At 47.2% G+C, this 21,203-nt stretch overlaps 1 protein-coding gene across 1 annotated transcript in view; it reads right to left on the bottom strand.

Annotated features, from left to right (window-relative positions):
• Wdfy4 (WDFY family member 4) overlaps positions 1 to 21,203 on the bottom strand; it is a 211,328-nt gene that overhangs the window by 14,546 nt on the left and 175,579 nt on the right. The window contains 7 exon segments of the mRNA XM_036199282.1: positions 575 to 787; positions 1,697 to 1,788; positions 3,933 to 4,086; positions 12,983 to 13,092; positions 14,014 to 14,131; positions 16,343 to 16,462; positions 17,433 to 17,475. Of these exon segments, the coding sequence (XP_036055175.1) occupies positions 575 to 787; positions 1,697 to 1,788; positions 3,933 to 4,086; positions 12,983 to 13,092; positions 14,014 to 14,131; positions 16,343 to 16,462; positions 17,433 to 17,475 (850 nt within the window).

Here is a 21,203-nt window from a genome sequence, read left to right on the forward strand (position 1 = left end):
GGTCATTAGGAGATAGATGCCTTAGAAAAGAGCCGTCACCACACACATCACAGCTGCACACAGCTCTGGGCACTATCAGGGCTGGTCTTCCTCCAACAGAACTGGAGTGTCAGCAGATGTTATAGATGAAGGGCCTGGGGCTCAGAGAGGGACCACTATTTTCTCCAAGTCATAGGACAAGCTCTCCTGGTTTCCAGTTCTCTTCTCTCCCAAGCCACCTGGGCAAAAGCTACCCTTGCTGAGGAGGTCCTTAGGAGAGCATTTCCAGCTATGTGATATCTCAACTCATTAGGAAAGATAATAGAAAATAAAATAATAATAGTAATAACGACATAGTATCTATCACATATGTAACAGAGGAACACAGCATTTGTCCCATGTTAATGATATCATCCTACCTCTTTAGGAGGTAAGCGGGTAGGGTTCTGGTTCTGAAGGCTGGGGATGATTCTCCCTTCCTACCACTCACTGCCTTCACTCCTGACAGGATAGAACATCCTTGTCCTCTTTCCCAAGCTTGTGCTGTCCACACTATTGATAAAGCAAAATGAATGCCGTGGCCTGCCGTACCTACCTGCTTGGGTACCTGTCCAAAGTTGCTGATGAACCCCAGGATGGTGCTCTTGATCAAGGGGTCACTGATGCTGGTGAGGTCGATTCTGTCACCATAGAAGTAGGGATGGAAAGTGTTCACTGCCTCTACAGCAGCTGGCCCCTGCTGCTTATACCCAAAAATTAGGTCTATCCAGTGGTGGAGGTTGTTACTGACAAAGTCGCTTTCCAGAGCCTGAAATAAAAACCCAAAGAGCATGAAATCCTAACTCATGCTTTTTTAAAACTCTGTTCTCTACATTTAAGCCATTGTGAATATAGGGGTGTGTGTGTGTGTGTGTGTGTGTGTGTGTGTGTGTGTGTGTGTGTGTGTATGTGTGTGTGTATGCAGAGAGAAGTCAGAGGCCAACTGCAGGTGCCTTTCTGTGGGTGCTGCCCCCCTTGCTTAAATTGTTTCATTTAATTTTTTTAAGACAAGATCTTTCATAGGCCTGGAATTTGCAGAGATGGCTAGACCCCAGTGAGCCCCAAATCTCTTTCTGTTTCCACACTCCTAGCGTGGGGCTTACAAACACGCACAACATCCAGTTTCTATGATTGTGGGTGTGTTGTACCATCTCATTCTGGGTTGCATAAGTTTCTTTGGTGACTAATGATGCTGAGCACATTTTTGTTTTCTTTAGCTAACCCAGAAGAAATGTGGCCCAAGACAAGCAGCCACAGGTGGTCTCTGGCCTCCATCCTCATTCGTGTTTCTGGGCGGCAGGCTCAGTCATCTCCACTCCCGGAAAACCGGTTGGTACGTGAGAGCTCTGTGGGGTCTCCAAACCATCTCTGAGCAATCCTGAGAACATAGGTCAGGGAGTGGCACGACTGGTGAGGACACTGACATGCCACCAAGGTAGCCAGGAAACATCAGCCATGACACTTCCTGTCAAAATGCCCATTACAGCAGCCTAGTGCAGTCACGGAGCAAACTGGTGTTCTTTAAACATCCAGGAACCCAAACTTCCCTGGTGCTGTTCCTTCCCGGGTTTCTCCAGACATCAAAGCCTCAAGGTTTGTGCCTACCAGCGAGACAGAAAGCTCCGTGGAGATTGAGAGGATGCCTGTAGTCCACATCGGATAGCCTAAAGTGTCTCACCTGTCTGTGCAGACTGATAAATTTCCGTGGGTCCCCATCAGCCCAGGGAGGGAGCTGCACGTCTCCCAGTGTTGTTCCATCCTGCATGCATCCTGAGTGTGAAGGGAAATAGTAGACATAAGTGAGGCCACACTAGGTTCAGAAGCAAAGGATGTTAAAACAGAATTGTCTGCATCTGCCAACTCCTTGCAGGTTGGAACGCAAGGTGGATCCTACCAGATCACACTGCTTCCCGCCACGGCTCTCTGCAGAGCCCCAGTCTTCCTCTGCTTGGCCCTACAGTTGGCATCCTTCACGGGCGCCTCCTGGCTTCCCCAACAATGCTGGAGCTAGATTTCCAAGTGACATGCTCTTACTGTTACCACTGCTGATACATCTTCCTCGCCACTAACAATGCCTTTGGCCTGGGGCCTGAGACGGCAGGGGAAGCCAGTGACGATAAGCCAGGCATGCAAGTACTCAGGTCTGTGCTGGGCACCGCACCAAGTTCCTGGCACACACCATCTTCCTAAGTCTTCAACCGGTTACAGTGGGTTTTTAATGGCGAGTCCCAAGGGAGTGAGAAGAGGAGCCTGGCTTCCAGCCCAAGTCGCCCCTCTCCACCAGCCGCCAACTTTGAACATGCTACTCGACCTCTCTGGGACTCAGTTTCAACATCTGTAGAGGTGAAGGTGCTGACAAAGCCTTACAGGGCTGGCAGGAGACGTGAAAAACAAGCACACAGCACCCACAAAATGCTAGCCATGATCAGTGCTCAGCAATGCTCCAGTGTTCTGGCCTGAACCCTCCAGGGCACTTATGGTGCAAGTCAACAACATTCCTCACTGGTCTCAGGCTTTCAGGTTGTGCCTAGCTGCATTTTCTCATCACCCAGACTCAGCTCCAGGGTCTTCCTGGAGAATGGAATAACACACAAGTCCCTCCAATTCACTCTCAAACTGTTGTCCTCACGGGACTTCTCAGCACCTGACAGTTTCACGTCCGTATTTGTTTATAGTTTAACTCCCCCCCACACCTGGAACATTTCTTTAGGACAAGCCACACCTGCCTGAAGTGCCTGCATATAGTAGGTGCTGCCTAGTCACCTGCTCCCCCAGTGACACCTGCCTGTCTCTGCTCTGCCACTTCTTCATCTAAGCCTGTCACATCTTCCTCAGAGAAGATAGCTGCGACCCATAGGCAGAGGTAACCTCTGCAGGGTACTCCATCTCAGACTTGTCAGCGCCTCTCTCTTAGCCTCCACTGCCCTCCAACTTACCTCCTATCCTGGGCCTCACCATGCCTTTTGGGAATTAATTGTCCTTTGTGTCTGTGCAGATCTGCCCAGTGCCTGTCATAAGGCAGCTGAGAACCCAAACAGTGCCAAACTCACCAAGGACCCACGTCAGGCTGGCTGGACCAGGATTGGAAAGGCTTCAAGTACTCCATGGCACTGTGGCCTCATGCCCAGGGCTGGAAACCACATGAGGCTTTGTGGGAAATGATTTCACTTGGCCTGACTCAAGGTTCAAACCCTTGCTTGAAGGGAAAGCCTAAGGAAGAATGGGCCCAAAGGATGCTGATATCCACCTTAGGTGTTGTCTGCAGCACCCATGGCTTCTCTTGACCTTGCTAGAGAACTTGCTTACACCCTGCTCCAGCTCTGACCATCTGTCCCCTCAGCACGTTGCTCTCACACACATTTACGGGAGAGATTCCTGGCACATGTGCAAGTCTCCAGAGGATTCTCCATCCCTCACCCACCTCCACCCCCCAGGCCTCTGTAAAAGTTTGTGCCTCTTCTGAAGCAGGAAGAATGCCTGACACATCCTGGGCTGCAAGACAGAGGATGTGCCACCCAGCCGTCAGACACAGCAGAAATGGGGCTGGTGGACCCCAAGGTAAGAATGTGGGTAGGCAGTGCCAGACTGAAGTCATCAGCAAGCATTCTAGATTGCTGACTACTATCTCACTACAGTCTGAGTCCTGCATCCTCAGAGGAAAGGCCACACTGTTCAAGGTAGGTACCGGGTGCTGTCCTGGAAGCCTGGGACCCAGCATCCTTCCTCACTTTTGCAATAATATCTGTCACTCAGCAGAGACTTTGCCTCCAATACACTGGTCCTGGTTAGGGGCCTGGTGAGTTTTCCATTGAAGATACTGAAGGAATGAATCAGTGTTTCCCTGGAGATCTGTAGAAGAAATCCCAAGCTCCCTGACACTCAGGCTCACCAGGCTTTCCCGCACCTCTACTCACCAAACTCCACTGCATTACAGTTGGTTAAGAACTCGGGCAGGTAGAAGAATTCAGGTGTCAGCTCCCTGACGTCACTCATGTTCTCCTTGGAGGCAGACTCCCATGTGCTCTTCACACTGTGGAACATTCTATCAGCCACATCAAAGCTTCCACCCTGTGGGAGAAAGGGTGACGTGATCAGCCACATGTGTGTGGCTCCCTCTATCCATTCAGCCTCCAAGGAAGGAGTTCTGAAGTCAGGAGTGAACAGACACCTCCATTTTCCAGACGAGAAAACTGACGCTCAGGGTGCGCTGATTTCTCCCAGGCTATCAAAGCAATGAATTCCAGGGCTGGGTCCAAACCCATTGGCACAACTGTAAAGGGCATGCTTTGCCCTGCCAGTTCCTAAGGAAATCTCTGGAACCAGTACAAACTCGGCCTACTGTGCGGGGGGCCAGAGGTTGAAGAGGACTCAGCTCTTGCTGGGAGAGAAGGACCTGCCACACATCTAAGACACGTCACCCCTGGGCGGCCTGGTAGACAAGGACCGGGTGGTGCATTTCCTGCACAGGGTCAGGAACACTAAGACATTGGGGTCCCCAAGAGGTCTCAACCATAACACACAGCTTAAAGATGTGCCCCCCACCCAGGTCACGTTGCTCTGTGTTAAAATTAGGAGAGCATGTCCACCATCAAATTGAAATGGAAATAGAAATGGAGTGGGGGAATCTAAATAAATCTGCACCTAACGAGTCGCTCATTGAAATGTATTAAGAGCTTTGTGTATTTAATCTGCAGCCTAAGCCTCACATGTGGGAGATTGATGTCTTCTCCTGGTCCCATTTTTCCTTCTGCAGCTTTTATAAGTGCTGATGGTAATCTCCCGAGAAACAATATGATTTGGTAATAAAAAGATTACCTGGATTAAATAAAAATAATATATACATAGGAAATATTGTTAGTGCTACAAATCTGGTTAAAGATATTACCACAAAGAAAAATGTTATTTTTTCACAGCTGTCTAATGCATTTTAGCAAAAGTAATATCTTTAAAACTTAAGCCTGTATTATTTATAAAGGAAGCAATAACTGATTTTCCTATTTCCTATATTAATAAATGTATTTGCATACATTTGTTTCAAAATTAATGGGTTTTCTCACTTCTGCAATACAAAAGAAAACACCAAATTCCCTAGAAGAAAAAGTGGAGCTGCTCCGTGGCTCCAGCTGTGAGAGTGTGGGTGGACAGAAACTGCAGGGCTTGGGCTCGGGCTCGGGCAGGACTTGGTTCTCAGGAAAGCGCGCAGAGACAACAAAAGAAAGGGTGAGGCAGAGAGGCACTGACTGCGTGGTTCAGCCCTACACAGCGGCCGAAGGAGGACAGGCCACCACCGAAGGGAGCGAGCGACAACAAAATGTACTGGAGATGGGGCTGCAGAAAGGGGTGGGCCGGCCGGAGCCCCTAGCTGAGATCTTCCCTTGCCCAGCCCGCAGCTATCCTTGCATGGCAGGAGTAATGTGTACCCAAATGGGCAGTGAAAACGGGGCCTGAAGATCAATGACCTAACACCTTCCCAGCGAGCGGCAGATGATTTCCTGTGTACCACCCAGAGCTCGAGGGCGGTGGAGCCAGGCAGACTGACACAACTCAGGGACCAAAGGGTCACGCGCATGATCTCATGCACATGGAAAAACACCAGCGACATGTTTTGAATATCGTAGGGATCAGAAGATTATCTGCGGCATCTTGCTCATTTATGATATTAAGACGTGCTCAGCAATATGGATAGACACAAATCAAAATTATGAGAGAAGCAGTGGAGAGGGCAGGGCATGACAAGGGCCGTTCCTGAACACTGAGTTAAAGTCAGGGAAATGTTGGTCCCCGTGCAAGCACGTACTTAATAAAAATAATGCACATTGCTGAAGGCAATATCCCTTGTGAGTGTGCCTTAGTTTGCCATGGTCCCTGCATAAACTCTTTAGTCATGGCATTCTTGAACCCCTCTCTCACATAGGCAGGGAGCAGAGGTTGGGGGAAAACATTCAAGTTTTGGCCCATACTCAGAAGAAACTCAGACCTTACATGTGTTCAAGGACATGTGACTACACATATATTCTTTTCTGTTAATATCTGTTGTTTTTAATTATGTATATGTAATTATACACACACACACACACACACACACACACACACACACACACACGTGCATAATGCTCACACCCACAGAGTCTAGAGGCAATAGATTCTACCAGAGCTAGAGTTACAAGCAATTGTGAACTGCCCAGCATGGGTGCTAGGAATAAACTCAGGTCCCCTGCAAGAGCAGCACCCACTCATAACCACGGAGCCATCTCTTCAGCCCCTAGATATCCTTATGGTACATACTGAAACCTTTCCAGAGAGACTGATGCAAGTCGGCCCACTCACATGCAGCTGAGGAACTGGATTGGTCCTCTGAGCAGGTTGATGACCTGTTGGCACTGTAGACGTTTTTCTCAATAGTTCTGAAGCACTGTGTAAGCAGTGCACTGACTTACTTGTGTCAGCTGATTTAAACCACCATCTGTCCACCAGGCAGTGTGCCATGGTAGCGAATGCTGTGCTCTGGAATCAAGCTGACTCAGGTAAGAATTTCAATGCTTACTTGTAGGGTGAGCATGAGTTTTTAAAATCTATTTAATCGCCTATCCCCTCCTCTGTGAAGCTTTAGTGATTGTTTTGGGTGTGAAATCAATAATGTATATGTCCAAGTGAATGTGTTTATGAAAGGCAAGATATACCACCCCCAGGTAGCATGCTAGGTATAAAGAAAACAGTGCCAAAGGAATGAACCCTGAATCTTTTTAAAATTTTTTTAGTAAATCACCTGTATGGGTTTTTGTCTGCACATACATGTGTGTGTGCCCTGTTCTTGCAGTGCTCACAGAAGCCAAAGGTGGCATGGACCCCTGCAACTGAAGTTACAAAAGGTTGTGAGGCACCCCATCGGTGCTGGGAATCAAACCCAGGTCCTCTGGAAGAAAAGCCAGTGCTCTGAACTTCTGAGTCATCTCTCCAGGCCTAGCACTCACTATGTTGTGGAGGGTGTGGGGCAGGATCCTCCGATGCCTGAGACAGAAACAGGAGGGTAGAAAGCTGAGACACCTTAGGACAGGGACAGGAAGTAAGAGGGGCATGGTCAGGGCATTGTCAGGGCAGCCCATAGCACCAAGTAAAGAGGAAAGAGTGGACAGGTAAGGGAAAACTGGTTGTGTATTCCAGGAGCCTCGGCTAACAGCCCATCTCTACATCCTACTCCAAAATATAATGCTATGGGTGACATTTGGGAAGCGCAGACACTAGTTGGAGCTGGTCTCAGTTGGGATTGGTCTGACCCAGAGCAGCCTTTCCATAGGATGAGGCCTTTCTCTTAAGCAAGTACCCCCAAAGCATGTTGACACCCGTACTTCTTGCTGTGAGCTAATGTGCAACAGGAAGTCAAACCCCGCTTCCATCCTCTTCAGTCAGGGTTGGAAAGGATGGGGAAACTGCAGCTCAGTTGCACAACTATCAAGGAGAAAGTCCAGGGACAGTGTATCTGGGCCTGTCAACTCCACTACATGTACCTTTTCCAGTACTCCTAGCTAAAGTCATATACTCAAAATTATTCCATACTAGAGACCCTGAAGAATTCTTGTCAAGTCACAGTTTGGGACCTTGAAGACTCCATGTCTTCACGCTCTGTTGATACCGTTAAGTGTAACTAGAGGTTTTCTGGACTAGGCCTGTCCTAACTGTGCCCAAAGTACTGGGTACCAAGGGGCAGGAGCCTACCTGTGAGCTGTGACGACATCAGGTAGGGTCCACAGAGGCATGGTCACTGACACAGGCTCTCTGTCTTCCTCATATTACTGTGACCCTGTTACCTACCCGAAGCTGGGAGGTAACAGCCCAGGCTGAGTCTACCCCAGGGTTCTCAGTTCCCTGCCATCAGCATCTGCCTAGCACAAAGGCCCACCAGCCATCTCGCCTCAGGTAGTTTGGAAAAAAAACCCTTCCCCACTGCTGGGAACAGCTGACTTCACCAGGGTGGGACTTAATTAGCACAGCGCTTTATTTCCATTTCTTATTAAATACAGCAGCTGCCACCACACTGTGTTCTTGCTGGGAACAGGCTGTCTTGCAGGGCACCACCCAGGCTAGGTCTCTTCTTAGGCCTGAGAATACATGGCACTTTTGCTGGGACAGAAACAAATGTCAGGGCTCAGGTCTCTCAGCAGGGGTATGGCCTCACAATGACTCAGCTTTCAGGAGGTTCACAGATCCTGGATCACCATAGACAAGGCTCATGAGAACTATAGAACCCTGGGGTGGTCATTAAGGTGGGGTACCAGCTACTTGCCTTGAATACAGTAGACCATTCTTCCCAGAGAAAGGAGTATGGACAACAGAGCATATGTATGGTGATATTTTGTTTGTGATTGAACAACTAAAGCTTGCCTGAAGATCAGAGCAGGGAACTGAGCCATTAGTTATCCATAGACAGACATTGGTGGCGCACACCTTTAATCCCAGCACTCACGAGGCAGAGGCAGATGGAGCTCTGTGAGTTCAAGGCCACCCTGGGCTACACAAGATTAATCCATTCTAAAAGTGAAACAGAGGACAGGCAGTGGTGGCACACACACACACACACACACACACACACACACACACACACCTTTAATTCCAGCACTTGGGATCTCATGCCACTGCTCCCAGTACATGGAGAGACACACACGCCTTTAATTCTAGCACTAGAGAGCTTGAGACAGGAAGTGATATGGCTGGGCAGAGAAAAGAATATAAGGCGGGAGGAGACAGGAGCTCAGTCCTTTTGGCTGAGAAGTTGGTGAGCTGAGAGGTAGCTGTGGATTGTTCTTTTGTCTCTCTCATCTTTCAGCATTTACCCCAATATCTGGCTCCTAGTTTCTATTAAGACCAATTAGAATTCGTGGTGCACACATGACCAACACAAGTCTGATCACATTCTACATACATTCTACCTGCTCAGACAACACAACACATACATCTACAGTTGGAACCCTCTATCTGAGGGATCCACATTCAAAGATGTGGGCAATATTTTAATAGATTGTGTCTGGCTCATTTTTATAGACTTCTCTTTCTTCTCACAACTCATTGAACCATACAGTATTACAACTGTTTATAGGACATTTACACTGGAGTAGACATTGTAAATAATCTAGAGGTAGTTTAAAGTATATGGGAGGATATATAGGTTCTATGCAAATATGATGCCCTTTCATATAAGTCATCTGAGTATCCTCTGATGTCTGTAGGGGGGAGGGATCCTGGAACCAACCTCAATGATAAACAATTATTCCATATTTTCTAGACTATAAAAATCTATCGTTGTATTGACAAGTTTAAGAAGAAAGATAAACACATCAATACTAGAGGAGCATCAATTCTAAAAACAGCCTGAATGTAGTAGCATTTAACCATGGGGGTGTAAAGAATCTCTTACACAGAGTCAGGGCACAGTACACTAAAGTCCTGAAATTAAAATTCCTGGTGCTGTCCACACCACAGGGCCCTCCCTGCACATGCTGAGCCAGCCACAGTGCCCATAATGTCCTATGTCAGCCTGTCAGCAGGCCACACCAGATGTGCCACACAAGCACATGGCGTGTGGCAGAAAATGTGCTCCGTGGCACACTACTCTGGCACTTCATACCACTGAACTCTATGTTTAAAAATAGCTACAGGGTAGATACTATGTGAGGCACACTTTCTTATGATACAAAAGCTTAAACTTTCTAATAGTAAGTGTAAGGTATTTGGCATCATTTAGAAACACAGTAGGTCTAAATCTAACCCTCCATCTTTCTCTCATGAATAAGGAAACCAAATCCCAAAGAAATGCAATGATCTATTCAACATCAGATGGCAGAGCCAGAAAACAGGGTCTTGGGACCTCAGGTAGTAGCACATACATCAGCATTCTGACTCACTCACATTAACGGGTGAATGGCAGCGTCTTCTCAGCACAGAATGGAGAGCATGCTGACACCCACAGCACACAGGCTCCAGCCTCCTGCAAATGCAGAAGGCCTCTCTGCAGGCATTCTAGAACCTCCCCCTTCCCCCTCCAACTCATCCACAGCCAACTTAGAAGTCAGACCACAGGGAGGGGGCAATCCTTCCTGTCACCATGGAGGATGGCAGGCAAAAGTCTCTGGAGAAGAAACAGGCAGATGAAATGAAACAAAGATGCCAGAACATTCCTTATGAGATCTGGTGAGGTCCAGAAAAGACTCCCTCATCAGATGCGGCCTTTGTACTCATTCATTTAAGAAAATCTAAAACCGTTGTTGCTTTGCTGTAGGAAAAGGCAGAAGATGGCGGGTTCTCCAGGCCAGTGATGATCAACTGGAAAAGTGACTTCAATGTCAGAAGATAAGACAGATTGGTCCAGGGCAGAGGGGTTACACAGGGAGCTCAGATGATTACAGCTTGGATGGGCCAATCTACCAAAGAAACTTGAGCCAGAAAACACTGAGTCACATTTGAGATTCCCAGTGGGGTCACACTAACAATTGCTCGGGTGTCTCCTAAAAGCAGAAAAAGTTGGCTCTGATCATCTCTGGGTTAGACCATCCCAAACTAGTTTGAACTAATTATTAGTGAAGCAAATTGGCTAAAATAAACTCACACTAATGATTAGCATCAGCGTAACCATTCTCCAGATATTCTTATGGGCTTTGCAGAACCTGTTTAATCTGGCTCATTCTGCTCTGGGATGCTTTACTGTAGCCCAGGCTGCTTAAAATAGTTTATTTAACCCAGAGGAGACCAGTTGAACAAGTTTAGCTCTGCTCAGATCAGATCTGGTTGGTCACAGAGGAAAATGGGGAAGTAGCCACGGTTGATCACCAGAGCTAGGGGCTTTCCTCACATTTTCTCATTTGCTAGATGATCCAGTGATCTGTTCAAAACCAACCCTCATTTCCAGAGATAACATAACACGTGGGACATTTGTATCTATTACATGGCAGGTTCATAGATCTCCCAGCCCAGCCTGTCTCTCTTTCCCTCCATCTCTTCCCTGTTTGGAAAGTCCCTTAGCAACCAGTAGAGCTGGGACCTCTGGCTTTAGTGCATCTGGGCCAAAGGGAAGCTGTGAAAGCATCCTGAACATTTGACGATTTCAGCTCCCTGGCTGGGAAGCAGCCGCAGAATCCATCATTATCATCAGCAACAGTGATCATCATTTCTTGTGGATTAATGAGCAACATCTGGATGAGATTTCTGGCATGGGGTACAGCTCTGGGACCATTCATTCTCCAAACTAAACTTACTTAAAATGCTTGTTGCCTGAGAAAGACCCAGGGGAAGCACACTTATTATTTTTGAGTGGATTTCCAGAGATAGGGGGTTATACAAAGTCTAGACAAGCCACACAGTCAGGGAGAGGGGAATGTGTGCCAAGAAACAAAGGATCTGAGGGGCTCACTCCTTACTGGAGAAGATGCCTGGCCTTGCCTTTCCATTCTTTCCCAGGGATCAGGAGTGCTTTAGTGCCAGCTAAGGGTGGCCCTTGTCTCTCAGGTCAATGTTTTCTGGGTGACCCAAACTCACAGTTTCTGGGACATTAAAACTCCTCTCAGATAAGGCTCAAGTGTTAGAATGAGATCATGTATGTTCAGTGGGCCTCTGATCATGAGGCCCATGGCTTTCTCTCACAAGGTGGTGATCATGTCAGCCATGAACTCAGCTTGGAGGTGCATTCTCTTTGTCATGAGCTCAGCCAGCTGGCTCAGGCTGGGCTACCCAACAGCTTTCCACATGTCAAGCTTTGCCTCTAAATGGGGTCCTTGGATGTAGGATTCCAGTGAAGGGTTTCATGGGGAAGGGAGACAAAGAGCATGTCAGCACAGTCCCAGTGCCACCCACAAGGGACTCTGACTTTGAATCCTGCATATCCAGGCCCCCAGCACTGGTTCCTCTCCAGCTCCTTTGGGACTGCCAGATGAAACAACATGGACGACCCAGATAACTTAAATTTCAGAGAAGCAGCAGGTAACTTTCCAGTATGTCCTTGCTTGAGTGGAAGGTGCTGCTAATCCAGAACCAGACTTGGTTAGGTAACTGCTTCTTCATTTGTGAAACCTGGCAACCCTAAGCTAGTAAGGTAACAGCTTGTTAGTTATGGATGAGTGAGACTACCAGTTTCCTTTTCTAGGTTAGCTGGGTTGTTGTTGTTGTTGTTGTTTGTTTTTATTTCAGATGATCTATTTGTCCTATGGAGCCTTTCATTTATAGTTGGCACCGATCCATGTATTCTGATGTTCACTGGCCCTTCTCTTTACTGATCTTTGTGACGTCTTCAGTCTCAACAATTTCTACTTTCCTTTCCTTTTCTTTTTTTTTAATTAATTAATTTATTTATTTTTATTTTTTATACATCAGCCATGGGTTCCCTTGTCCTCTCCCTCCCACCCCTACCCCCACTTTCCCCCCAGCCCCTCCCCTGCATTCCCATCTCCTCCAGGGCCAAGACTCCCCTGGGGATTCATTTAAACCTGGTGGATTCAGTCCAGGCAGGTCTAGTCCCCTCCTTCCAGGCTGAGCAAAGTGTCCCTGTGTAAGCCCAAGGTTCCAAACAGCCAGCTCATGTAGTAAGGGCAGGTCCTGGTCCCACAGCCTGGATGCCTCCCAAACAGTTCAAGCTATTCAATTGTCTCACTTATCCAGAGGGCCTGATCTACTTTCCTTTTCTACTCTATCTTATCTGTATTAAATTTTCACATTTTTCCCCCACAGGGAATTTTCTTATTCCCTGATCTTTAGGGTATTTATCATCATCATCATTATTATTATTATTATTATTATTATTATTATTTACAAAAATCAGGTAGATATGCAAGTATTGATGATAAAAAAGCAGCCTTCCTACAAGTGGAGGAGCTGACATCAAGTTAAGGTTTAAGTTTTCAGAGAGGAGGTGCCCTCCCTATCCAAGCCCGAGACGTGGGTGTGTCCAAGCTCTTGCACTCAGGAAGAGATGGCAGCAGCTCACCTGTAAGGAGCAGAAGGCCTGTGTGAAGGGCGGCATCCGGACCAAGTAGGAAGCGACAATGATGGCTGAGGAATAGTGAGTGTAGTAGTGGCACTGGACGGTCATGTCTCCTACAACGAAAGGACATGCTTGAGGATGGCTGCCCCACCCGAAGGCAGCAGACAGGCTTCCTTGTGCTTGAAAACAGTATTTTAAAATACATTTATTGAAATTCAGGAAGCAAGTAGACATAAAGAAAAACATTAAGGCACTAACAAATCAGACAGCATACAAATATGACAAGACTTGTAAAGGTAATGTACAGATGTACTAAGTTTGAAGACTGAGTTCCAGAGCCAGTCACAGGTGGACTCCATCATTTAAAGGTTGTTAAGCTGCTTAAACTTGGAGTTTCTTTTCTCATACAGAAACACTCCCTCCATCTTCCCTACCCCTAGACATGAAGGCGCCAGCTCTCAGCATATATTTTTCCTTCCAGGAAAGCCATAACAATTACCCAGGTTGGGCCTTACCACAGACTTTTTTTTTTTCATTTAAGATTTCTTTTTATTTTATGCTCATGGGTGTTTTGCTTTCATTTAAGTGAGTGATACACATGTAATGTTTACACATCCCAGAAAAGGGCATTGGATCCCCTGGAACTGGAGTTACAGACAACTATAAGTAGCTTTGTGGGTGCTGGGAACTGAACTGGGGTTCTCTGCACAAACAGGAAGTGCTCTTAACTGGTGAGCCATCTCTCCAGTCCCCTTAGTTAAAATTCTAAAGGTTATGCCTGGACTTAGTACTATTTTCAAGGTCTTCCAGATGATTCTCTCATGTAGTCACAATGCTATCTGCTGGATTCAAAAATTCTTTTTAATTAACCATGATCACTGGTAGACTGCATGACCAACTAAGTCATTACTGATCTTTTCCAGACATTGAGAAGAACAGAACTGCGCGCGCATGCACACACACACACACACACACACACACACACACACACACACACACTCACATCAGTCAAAATCAAGCAGGTATGTACTCACCTTCAATCTTTTCAACTTCTTTAAACCTCTGGGTAAATTTCAACTTCCTTTCCTTGGTCTGAGCCCCCATTGGCTTCGAAAGATCCCGGAAAGTCTTGGGATTTGTCAAGTTCAACATCTAGAAGGCAGATGTGCAGCTGAGTTAACTCCCCTAGCCCCCTGGTGCCCTAGGAGCCACGCTCTTTAGTTTTATGGCTCCCTTTATTGGTTTACTGTCATTTGGTCTGAACCCCTGTGGTGATTAGCTGGCCACCTAGAGTTTTATGGCCCTGAAGCCAGTGATCCACAAAGACTCGATAAGGGAGAGATGAGAAGTGAGAGGAGGCAAGATCGGGTTCAAGTTGAGCCTGTTCCAAGTTGACCCAAATCAGAACAGGACCACCAGGTTCTGAAAAGAGACTTTGAAAAGAATTTCCATTGCCTATAAGATTTTTAACTGTTGCCCTTACTAAATAATGTACTGCAGTAGTCCAGGGGCCTGCTTTGAGTCAAACTGATTTTATAGGAAGCTAGAAGTCATTTGCAGGAGAGATGAGAAGAACATGCTCATTTTGCTGAGGTCCACTATCTTTCGGACAATTAAGACATGTAATGCTGGCCCTGCTCCCGACCTTGAGAATTCACCTCAGTGGGGATGGGAAGGACTTCAGTGTCTTCAGAGACACACTCTGTTTGTTGAGGGTGCAGTGGGCACACACTAAGTATCCTTGGACTTGCAGCTCTCTATGAGAGGGGTTGTTTCTTCACAAACCTCTTCTCACTAGCACTGAGTCACAGCCCCTTGACCGATGGACAGTGCTGTCACAACCTCAAAAGCTGGCAGAAAGCAGTCCAGGTCCAAAGGGAAGCAGCCCTTCCTCAGTTTCCAGGGAGTGGCTCACCGCTGCCAGAGTGCCTGTTTTCCCCCAACTTCCCAGATGTACAGGAGAAATCTCCCAAGTGTGTGTGTGAGTGTGTGAGAGGGTGAGTGTGTGAGTGAGTGTGTTTGTGTGTGTGTGTGTGTGTGTGTGTGTGTGTGTGTGAGTGTGAGCATGTGAGTGTATGTGTGTGTTGCATGTATGGGGTATAGGCATGCAAGGGTCCAGGTGCCCATGCCCTCATGTGTGAAGATGGAAGGTAGAGGAAGGGGCTTCACTGAACCAGAGGCTCACCACTCTGGTCAAGCTGGCTAGCTAACAGGCTCCTGGGGTTCCTGTTTCTGTTCCCCATACTGGGATTATAGGACACTCAGCCATGGCTGCTTTGTACATGGGTGCTCAGCGTTCAAACTTAGACACTCATGCTTGTGCAGAAAGTACTCTAATGCCCTGAGCTATCTCCTTGGCCCTCCCAATTTTTAAACACAGGAAAGTTAATCATAATTTTAAATACCAGTGCTAAACATAGAATGTTTAGAAAGCAAGCACCACTTTGCAAGTGTGTTCTGATTCTTGGATTTTGAAGGTTCATATTTGTAAGGCCTTGGACCATTAGTGTGAGAAAAAAGCAAGGTGTGGCCAGTGAGAAAATGTTGCTGCATTCGCTGTCTGAAGTGAAGATGGGAAGCTACAGGAGACTGAGGCCCTCCAAACCCTAAGCTCTTCCACCTAAGCATCTGTAGGCAGAACTGGTTAGGGCGGTCAGGCTGCTCTATCTATGACTCACAAACTCTGTTCTTCACACATTGCCCAACACATCCCCTGATAAACATAGCATCAGGGCCCAGACCTTCTCTGTAAGTTAGTTGTCCTCATAAACACACACACACACACACACACACACACACACACACACACACACACACCACTCACGTCTTGCTGTGAGGTTTCCTCCCCTATAGAGGCCAAGAGAGCTGAGTGGTCTGATTTTACCATGAGCCTCCCTGGCCATGGTATGTCTTTATTCAGGTGCCAGGTAGAGCTTGGATTCTAGAGCCACACTAGGCAGAATGGGTTACTGTCTTTTCCTCTTCATCTCTCTACCTCTAGCTCCTTTTCCCTGTCTCTGTACATATTGATTCTAGGAATAAACCCCATGAACAGGCTCACTGTGAATGTGACATCTTCAGTGTTGGCCCACAGCAGCATCTCAGCAGATGGGCTACAGTTTCCTTCAGAGGTGACAGGAAACTCTCTGAGGCTCATGTCATCCATGTGTTAATTAACATAATCACATTTGTATTGATAATCCCACTGGTGAATCTGGGGCAGGAGCCTAGGTAAAGACTGCCATGGCTTCAGGAGAACCTAGCAGCCTTGAGGCCCAAGAGGCTGGACCTCACAGCAAGGCTCTGTGTGCTCACCATAGGGATAGGAAGAATCTCTGGGGCTTGTCGTGGAGAATGCCTTACCTCTGAGGTGTAGTCAGCGAGGACCCAGGGAAACACGGGATACTGCATGTAGTCATTGTAGGTCCTTCCAGCCAGGGTGTTGAGGTACATGAGGTATTCAAAATTGCTGAGCTCCCTTTTCTATCAGAAGAGACATAAGGAGACAAACATAGCACATCTGATACCCTTCTAAGGCCATGGGGACCTAACCGTCAGCCCCCAACACGAAACCCGGACTTCAGGACCAGAATAAGCAGGTGGCACCTAAGCTATTTGTCCACAACTCACACAGGAGCCAGCACCAATGCAGCTAGCAGCCACTGATTTGAGTGTGAGTGAGAGCAAGCATATTTAGGAAGCTATGGTGGCCAAAGAAGATGTAGACCAACAATCCAAAGCAAGGCTATGGCTTTCTTCGATCTTAACTCTCAAGCAGGACACTCAAATGCTGATTGAGTGCCAGCACAGATGCTGGGGGAGCTCATTGTTGACCCTTTAATTGTTGGAAAAATGAACTCAATGATGGTAGTTACGGAGAAGGGAGCCCTCCCCCTGATGCCCTGGGAAAGGCTTTTTCCCTGTCTGTCTATATGAGGAGAACACTCAAGGACTCTCCAGTTGGAGCTGAATATGCACAAATAGAGATATGGGCTACACGTGGAAAGATCTGCAGGACTGACTTCTTTGGGATCTCTTCTTCACTGAGAGCTCCAGACTAGTGATTCATTTGTGCTGGGAGCCATGTATGTCTTCCTGAAAAGTGACATGTATAACACCCCCTCTCCCCAGCATGTGTATGTGTGCACATTCTCAATAAGGGGAGGATGTATACACACAGAGGCTTCCATATACACACAGAGGCTCTCATACATCCCAGTTCCTGTACACACACAGAGGCTCTCATACATCCCAGTTCTTACTCCAGTGCTCAGAGATGAATCTTCCATCCCTGAGATCTTGTCAGAGAAAGATCTGAAATTTGGCTAAAATTTAGAACACAAACTTCCTTCCTTCTTGGATATGTGGCATACCTCTTCTTGCCAGATCTGGCTCCTTCCTGCTTACATCCTGCAGGGTGCCCCCCACCCCCACCCCGGGTGAACAACTGTACCTGCCACCTCTGCATCATGGTCCTATCGAAGCCCAGGTGTCTCCTGTGGGACAGAAAAAGAGTGTGACCAAATATCCTAAGACACAAACATGAACACAGGAGACAGGCCTTCCTGGGGACTTGGTGGGGGGCAGGGCATTCTGGAGATCCCCAGACTTCCCCGTGTGACAGCTTTCAGAGGCCAGCACAGGCCAATCATTTCCTTGGCTCTTTTTTCCTGAGCCTGCCGACTGGAGGTTGGTTGTTCACAGCCACCATCCTTATACACGTTCTAGAACACACTGCTGTCTTAAGTGTAACCCGAGATGTCCCAGACCTCATTCGTAGTTCCTCCCAGGCTCTCATAGCTCCATCTGACTTAGCCTCCCTTGCCCCTCACCCTTTCCCTACGGGTGTGATTCAGGAGAAAAAGGTGAACATTATGAGTAAACTATCCAACACAGGTCTTCAAACTACTGCTTCCACCCAATAAGCTTATAATTAACAGTTTCTAAGTGTGTTAGCACAGAAAACGCTTTCCCATATGTGTGTCCATATGCTTGTGTACTTTGTGTTTAGTTGATCACACATGGACTCAGGTCACGTGCGCAGGTTCCCCCACCTCACATGCTTGTTCCATGAGGCTCCAGCTCTCGTTGCCCTCAATTTGTGTCACAGCCTCAGGGCTGTGGCACTGCTTGGTAAGGAACATGTTTGGTTTTGTTACGCACTGTCAAATACTTCTCTTAACAGGCTGTGCCATCTTACACTTCTGCAATTAAGACAGACGAAGTGAAGCCGGGGATAGCAGTGGTTGGCCTAGCTCCAAGAAGAGATTGAAAAGTGCATCAAAACACAATGCTGGGGAAGGTGTGGGGCTGGAGCCCTGACCGCTGCCATTCAGCAGGAACTTGTAAAGCTCAATCTTCAGCCGTGTTGCCGTCCCTTCCTTTGCCCCATTTCCCTCCATGCCATCTCCATAAGAATTCCATTCCACCCTCAAGATCAAGCCTCTGCTTAAGACACTCCACCAAGCCCAAACCACACTACAGCTCCTGGGACTGCCCATCTTCTGATGAACTGTGCATAAATGCCAATCCCCACACCTGCCACCTGCCATGTTAGGCTTTCCAGGATCCCCCAGACCTCAGCTGGAATAGGTCTGAGTGCCAACAAGTCCCCTGGCAGAGATAGCACCTCCTCATCTTCCCATTAGAGCCCCACCACTGCATGATCTGCCCTGAGTACCCAACCCTCTGCACTCAGGTTTTTTCCTTGGTAGATTTTCTACAAGGAAGCAACTCCCAGGCTGGAATTCACCTCTTCTGTGTGGCCCATTTTTTCCAGGAAAACCACCAGCACTCTGGGGCCAAGCATTCTCAGGTTTATTGACCTAGCTGCAGAGTCTCATGTGGAGTCTCTTTTGGTTGCCAGGTTCTGTCTCTGACCCTGCCCTCACTCTCTATCACCTGTCCTCACCTCCTCCTGGAGGACAGGCTTCCCTGTGGGCTATAAAAGAGAGCAGAGCTAGGCTAACAACAGTAAGGGTTGCTACTTGAAACCCTCAGGAATAATCCTGGATGTTTTGAGCCTTCTAGAGCCATAAGCATATGGACCTAGTATGCTGAAGCCTTCTAAGTTTACTTTTTTTTTTTTAGAATATGAAAGAAGAGTGAGAATTTGGGGTAAAATATGGCCAGGAAATGGAGAAGCCTCTGCCATTGTTCTTTTCGGCAAGCATTCTAGAACTCTGCCTGTGGTCATTTGTGAGGTTTCTCTCAAATGGAATGATGTTGGAGAGGATAAAACCCTTCCCTAGTCCACCCCCCAGATCATCGGCTATGAGCTCCAAGGAAGATTCATGATTCCTGCTACCACCCAAGAAGAACGCCATTACCAATGGTGATAAGACAACCCACCAAAAGTGAGTTCTACTTTTAAATGTATTATTTCTCAGGCATATATTGTAAGTCTATCTCTTGAAATAGTCCATGGGACTGTTATCCATACCTGGTAATTAATAAAAATCATTTCTTTAATTGATAAACTGTGCTGTCCATCATAATAAAGTATGTTTGAGAGTAAATAAGATGTCAGAAGTGGCTCTTGACTTTCTAAAGCCCTCCTGACTTTTGGAGAGGCGGTGATGGGAAAAGATGTGGCTTTGGAGGTGAGAAAACTTGGACTCACATTTACTCTACACCATTTGACTAACAGGCTCAGCAGAGATACCAGGAACCTTTCTTAGCTTGTACTTCCAGCATACTAGCTACACTTCCACAGTGTGGAGAGCAAGTGCGAGCATCAGTGTGGATAAGGCTGGAGCAGGTCTGGGCACAGGCTCCTCATGGGTGTGATGCTAACAGATACTGGCATTGGTCAGGCACAGCAGGTTGACTGTTTTCTACTCTGGAATGAAGAAGAATGTAGTGGTGAGATTGGGGACCTGCTTTCTGATGAAGACCTGCTCCATTCTGCCAATCCCCTTCCAGGTGATTCTGGAATACTGTATAACCTGCTCTCTCAACCCAGTTGGCTCTCATAGTTCATTAGGAAACTGAATGGAGTTACCAGGGATGAGTCTGGGCCCTTGGGCAACTTGGAGTTGAGTTCAGAACAACAGAAGGACCCAAATGAAGCTGTTGAAGGGGGATGATTGCCTTGTCTAGCCTGAAGGTGGCCCAGGTTGACCCCTCAGAAGACACCCCATCTAGCTCTTCTCCATCTATAGACATCACTCTCTTCTGGATGACTTTCCATGATGAAAGGGCAATCCCTCATAAACTACATGCTGGATCCACTTCAAATTCTTCCTTCTTTTTCCTGAAGGGATTTCCACCCAGGCTTTCTCCATTTGTGATCATATGTTACCTTGGGGGCTTTCCAGCCCCAGGTGCTGTATAATGCTCTGGGTTTCCTTCACTGTCATGCTTTGGCTCTGCTTGCTCAGGATAGCTCCACCAGACCAGCACCCCAACAGCACTTGGAAGCCAGTCTTCTGGAAGGGTGTGAGTGGTAGGTACCTCAGCTGTATTCCAAGAACTTACATCTTCCTTAGAGGGCTTGACAAAGCTATCTAGAGTTGGACCTTCAGAGGTGGTGGGTTAGTCCTAAGACCAAGAGTTTTCTGCCAGATACTTGACTGCCTGGAATCTGTATCCTCTCTACCTAGGAGGGAATCTGGGGTTTCCTCCCAAGCTTCTACCTCTGTAACTATGAGGCTAGGTCTAGTCCCAACTTGGAAGGCATTCAAGGAGAGCCCAAAGTTTAACATGGGCTTCCAAACCAAAGGAAAACATCTCTACGCCCAACCCGAGTCTCCAACTCCTCCCTTGCTGCTTTGTCTTCCAGAAAAGAGTTATGAAAACATGATAGGATGAGTTAGTGGGGAACTGGGAGATTTAATTCTCAAGCTAACTCATTAAAAATGCAAATCCATGATGAATTTACTAATTTCAGCAAACTGGAACCATATCTTTGCTGGTGGGTTTATTGTATGTCTCAGGACAGGGAAGCCTGTGGCCTGCACAGTTCTTGGCTTGGTAAGGTTCTCTGGTTAGGGAAAGAACATGCTAACTGATGCTGGGGACAATGCCTGCCATGAGCATTCACCTACCAAGGAGCCAAGAGGCTGGCATAGAAAACCTACTTTCTAAGTTGCCTTGTTGTTTGAGCCTCAGAAACAAATTCAGGTTACCCTGCACCCCAAGTTTCAGATTCAGGTAACAGATCAATAGAAATCAATGAGGAGTACTCACTCAGTGACTTTCACATGTAAACCCACTGCAGGGG

Source organism: Onychomys torridus, chromosome 9 (assembly GCF_903995425.1).
Source record: "Onychomys torridus chromosome 9, mOncTor1.1, whole genome shotgun sequence".
In the NCBI taxonomy this organism is placed as follows: domain Eukaryota; kingdom Metazoa; phylum Chordata; class Mammalia; order Rodentia; family Cricetidae; genus Onychomys; species Onychomys torridus.